Source organism: Helianthus annuus, chromosome 13 (genome assembly GCF_002127325.2).
Source record: "Helianthus annuus cultivar XRQ/B chromosome 13, HanXRQr2.0-SUNRISE, whole genome shotgun sequence".
NCBI lineage: Eukaryota > Viridiplantae > Streptophyta > Magnoliopsida > Asterales > Asteraceae > Helianthus > Helianthus annuus.
Window position 1 is genome coordinate 57967574 of NC_035445.2, and position 5201 is coordinate 57972774.

Consider the following 5201-nt stretch of genomic DNA (forward strand, 5'->3'; position numbering starts at 1 on the left):
CTAGAACAATAATCAGCAAGCACACACACTCTAAATCACAAGAACAAGAACACAAGATTTATAGTGGTTCGGTCTAATTTGACCTACATCCACTCTCCACAACTAGTTCTTCTTCTTAGGTGCTCAAAAAATTTACAGACATGAATGAGAAGTATATATAGGGGGAACAATTAAGGTTGTTGACTTTAAACTACATTAACATACAACACTCCTGCTAGATGCAGAAGGAGTGTAACACAAAACACCCCTGCTAGATGCAGGAGGAGTGTAATTAAGAACACCAATGCTAGTCAAGTCATCCACAAACCAACACCTATTTTACATCAATAAAAACTATAAAAAAATAAAAGTAAAGCAAGAGTCTCACCACAATACAACATAAAAACATAATTATATCATTACTAATCGAATCTTAATATATTATACTAAGTGATAACATATATTATACTAATCGAATCTTAATATTATACTACTAGGGAAACCTTTTTTTCCACAAAAATAATTAAGATTTATTGTCATCATCAACATGTCACGACAATCCCTTACTCATCAACTTCTGTACATACACACAATCAAATCAACAATCCAAAACTCATCAAAACTCCAATACCATCCACCCCTCCCTTCTCCCATGTCTCCCATCACCGCCTGCGACGTCGCCGTGATCGGCGCCGGCGCAGCCGGCCTAGCCGCCGCCCGTCAACTCCGGCGGGAGGGTCACAACGTCGTCGTTTTCGAAAAAGAATCCCAAATCGGCGGCATTTGGGTATACAACAACGCCACCGAACCCGACCCGCTTGGCCTCGACCCGACCCGACCCATAATCCACTCCAGTCTCTACTCTTCTCTCCGGACCAACTTACCAAGAGAAACAATGGGTTTCAGAGAATACCCGTTTGTAGCAAAGAAAACGGGTCAGAGGGACCCGAGAAGGTTTCCGGGTCATGTAGAGGTGTTGGAGTATTTGAAAGATTATGCTAGCGAGTTCGGACTCAGTGAGTTGGTTCGGTTTGAAACGGAGGTGAGTCGGGTTTGGAGAAGGGAGGGTGGGAAGTGGGAAGTGAGGTTTAGAAAGAGAAGTGGAGGTGATGAAGATGTTGATGAGGATTTTGATGCGGTTGTTGTATGTAATGGGCATTATACGGAGCCCCGAATTGCATTTATTCCGGGTAATTTGAATCTTGAATTGGATCTAATTGATTGTTTATGAAGTGTGAATTGTTCTTCTATGAAAGTTTCAGTTTTTAGCATGTAATCTTGATTGATTGTTTATGAATCAAATGAATCTTGAATCATAATGTTTCTTGATTGATCATAAAGTGTGAATTTTTCTAATAAAGTTTCAATTTTTAGCATGTAATTTTGATGGGATTTTGAAGTTGTTATAAAGTTAGCTGAAATAAGGGTATTGTTTGTGTGACAAACTAATGGGTGTATAAATCTTGTGTGTATTGCTTGATCATAAAGTGTAAATTGTCGGGGTTTTGCTCGATTTTATGGCCGTTGTTGTCCGCAATGGCCATTAGACGGAGCCCTGAATCGCACATATTCCGGGTTTTTGGGAATCTTGAATCAAAGTTGATTGATTGTTTATGAATTAAAAGAATCTTCAAACGAATCTAAAAAAAATTGAAGCAAATTGTTTGTTGACTTGTAGGAAGATTTGAAATGGATAAATTGTGTGTTGGTGTTTCTTGATTAATCATGAAGTGTGAATATCTGTTGTAAAGTTTTAATTTTTAGCATGTAATCTTGATGAGATTTTGAAGTCGTTTTCAATTAGTTGAAATAAATTGTTATGCTAACCCCCTCAAATTTAATTGAATATCGATGAATCACAAGAATCCGGAAACGAACCTGTTTTGCACCGAAAAGCTATGCAGTTAATATCGGTGATATATCGGTCATATTGGTCCCCTAGTAAAATATCGGTCAAAATATCGGTACCGATATTATCAGCGATATTGACCAATATATCACCGATATTTGACCGATATAACCGATATATCACTGATATATCACTGAATTAGTGGTGTTAAATTGCTATATATATAAATTCTGCATTATATTAAAATTACTAATATCTCACCAAGATAACCTATATTTCAAATATCGGTCCTTGACCGATATCCAATATTTACCGCATTAACTGCATAGCCGAAAAGAATCTTGAATCAAATTTTATCAGGGTCAGTGGGTATTGGGTTTACTTGTGGGTGTTTCTTGATTGATTTTTTTATGAGTAATAAGAATCTTGATTCGAATCTGTTTACCACCGAAAAGTATTTTGAATTAATTTGTTTCTTGAATCAATAGGAAGAATTGAAATAGATCAACTAGTGTAAGAGTGGTTAATATTGAATTGGTGTGTTGGTGTGTGTATCTTGATTGATCACGAGGTGTAAATTTCTGTACTAAAGTTTCAATTTTTAGCATGTAATCTTGATGGGATTTTTGAAATTAGTTGAATTAGGGCATTGTTTACGTGAGAAACCAATGGGTTATAGAATCTTGTGTGTATTTCTTGGTTTAAAGTGTAAATTCTCATGTAGGCATGTAATTGTCGAGTTTATGCTCGATGTTGATGCTGGTTTTAGATAAAAACTAACTAAGAATTCTGTTTCTGAATCATGAAAATGATATGAACTTTTATTAGAGTTTTTGTAAGTGGTTTTACATGAATTTGTAGGTGTTGATCGGTGGCCCGGAAAGCAGATTCATAGTCACAATTACCGTGTTCCAGAGCCCTTTCAAAATAAGGTATCCTTTTTCCTTTGTCATTAAACATGGCAATTTGACCCATTTACCTACAAATTGGTTGATTTGGGTTATGTTTTATATCTAAAATGTCGATTGAGTTGAGTAAATGGCTTAACTAAAAACAAAACGAGCTCAAAGTCATTTTAAGTGTATTCAAATGTATAAAACCTCTTTAACCACTTTATTTATAAAAAAAGGTTAGGTAATTATTGCCATAATTCGGTTATTTTGAAAAAAAAATGGATGACCATTGTACTAGTATAGTTTTGTTATTCATAGTTTACACTATACTTATTTATGAAACCAAAAAGAAGAACAAAAAAGGGTTTTACAGATCACCCTAACCCGACTTGACTCTTTTTGACCTGCACTTAAAAATGACTTGTTTCAACACTTTAAGAATTTACAGGTGCAATATTGGGTGAGTTGGGTAATGGGTCAAAACAGGCTAGCCGAAAAGAATTTAAAAGGAGAGATAAATTTTCAAGGTGGGCCAATGCTCGATAGTCAAAACACGTCCGGTCATCTTGGGAAGGCCGGTTGACACTATTTTTGTATTTTCTGAAATCTCATAAAATACCAAATATATGTACAAAAAGTAGCATTATAAAGATGTTCCACTCCAATAGAGTAAAAAGTAACATGTTTAATCACTTTCGTATACTTTGGGTTACTTTTCAACCATTTTGATCCATTTCACATGTTTTTTTTTTTAAATTTTATTATTATTACCATTATCATTATTATGTTGTAAATTGACCGATTTGACAGATTGTAGTACTAATAGGGAGCTCAGCAAGTGCGGTTGATATCTCTAGAGAGATTGCAAGTGTTGCTAATGAAGTCCACATTGCATCTTGGTCAAACTCGAACGAAGAAAGTGAAACTTTACCCGGATATGACAACGTTTGGCTCCGTCCTATGGTATTACTTCTAATTTACATTTTCTTTATTACTACCAATAACAAAAATAATAATAACAATAACAATAACGACTAATGCAGATAGAAAGTGCCAACGAAGATGGTACAATTTCATTTCCACACGGGTTCAAGATCTCTGCCGACATCATTCTACACTGCACAGGGTGGGTCTTTTGGTCATTTAACATTTTTATTTTATGGGCTCTAAAATCCTAACGGAAGTAAACGCGGGTCCCCTTTTGATCTTTGTTCTTTAAGGTACAAGTATCATTTTCCGTTTCTTGATACCCAAGGTATCGTGACCGTTGATGACAATCGAGTGGGCCCACTTTATAAACATGTATTCCCGCCATCATTAGCCCCTTGGCTTTCTTTCGTTGGGTTGCCATGGAAGGTTAGTTTCTTAATTTCGACTTATAACATTAGGTCTTACCAAATAAATCCAGCTTCAGGTTTATTAATTTAGTTTCTTAATAATTTGATATAAATATACAGATTGCTCCGTTCCCTCAGTTTGAACTCCAATGTGAATGGATAGCGGGTATATTATCGGGTCGAATTTCACTACCGTCACAAAACGAAATGATGAAAGATGTCGAGGCATTTTATGATTCCTTGCAAGCATCGGGCGTCCCTAAACGTTATACGCATAATATGACTGGGTATCAGGTAATATAGTTATATTAGTGTTTTCATAGTATAGTTTTCATTATCAATATGTAGTACATTAATTCGTTATGTTCGACTTTAATAGTCAACTTTTTTATACCATACGAGCTTTTATTGTCTGGTTAATTTTCTCAGTTTGAGTACAATGACTGGCTTGCCACACAATGTGGGGCCCCCAAAACCGAAGAATGGAGAAAGAAAATTTATGACGCGACTTCTTTGAACAGAAAAGCTCGCCCTGAGACTTATCGCGAGGAATGGGAAGATGAAGATTTGGTGTTGCAAGCTTATCAAGATTTCGCAAAGCAGGTTTCCTGTAAACAAGTGTCTTAGTGACCACACGACTTAAAAGCGTACATGATGATTGTTGTAATCAGTATTACCTATCATATACACTTAATATAATATTTACAAAGTTCACATTTATCAGGATTTGATACTTCTTGTTTCTATCTTGGTCAACATTGTTGCATTAACTACTCTCTTATCGTGTTGTTAATAAAACATATGTTGTTTCTTTGTTATTCCATACTCGTTATGTTTGATTTGTTTTGTTTCAAATGTTATTGGCACAAATCCAGTTTAGATTCAATTGTTCTCGTTCAATATTTATGCTAGATAGAATTTTTTTCGACTTGCTCTATTAGGTTTTGTTTCATATATACTCGTTTAGTTTTGATTGACTTGCTCTTGTTTGATTTAATTTAAGTGATCTCATTCGATTTTGATTTTTTCTTTCTTTGTAAATAAGTTTATGTGGGTGAGGAAGAAAACCTAAATGCAATGATTTGAGCTTATTGTCACAGGTCAAATGTTTGAAGATCGTTATGATATGGTTGTACTTGAACG

General features: G+C 35.1%; 1 protein-coding gene across 1 annotated transcript; it reads left to right on the forward strand.

Annotated features, from left to right (window-relative positions):
• The first annotated feature begins 479 nt into the window (after window positions 1–479).
• Window positions 480–4876, forward strand: LOC110897920 (flavin-containing monooxygenase FMO GS-OX-like 4). The gene is made up of 7 exons (XM_022144649.2): window positions 480–1169; window positions 2690–2760; window positions 3532–3684; window positions 3765–3847; window positions 3942–4077; window positions 4179–4352; window positions 4488–4876. The coding sequence occupies exons 1-7, from the start codon at window positions 527–529 to the stop codon at window positions 4683–4685; spliced, it is 1458 nt and encodes a 485-aa protein (XP_022000341.1). The 5' UTR covers window positions 480–526; the 3' UTR covers window positions 4686–4876.
• Window positions 4877–5201: the final 325 nt, after the last annotated feature.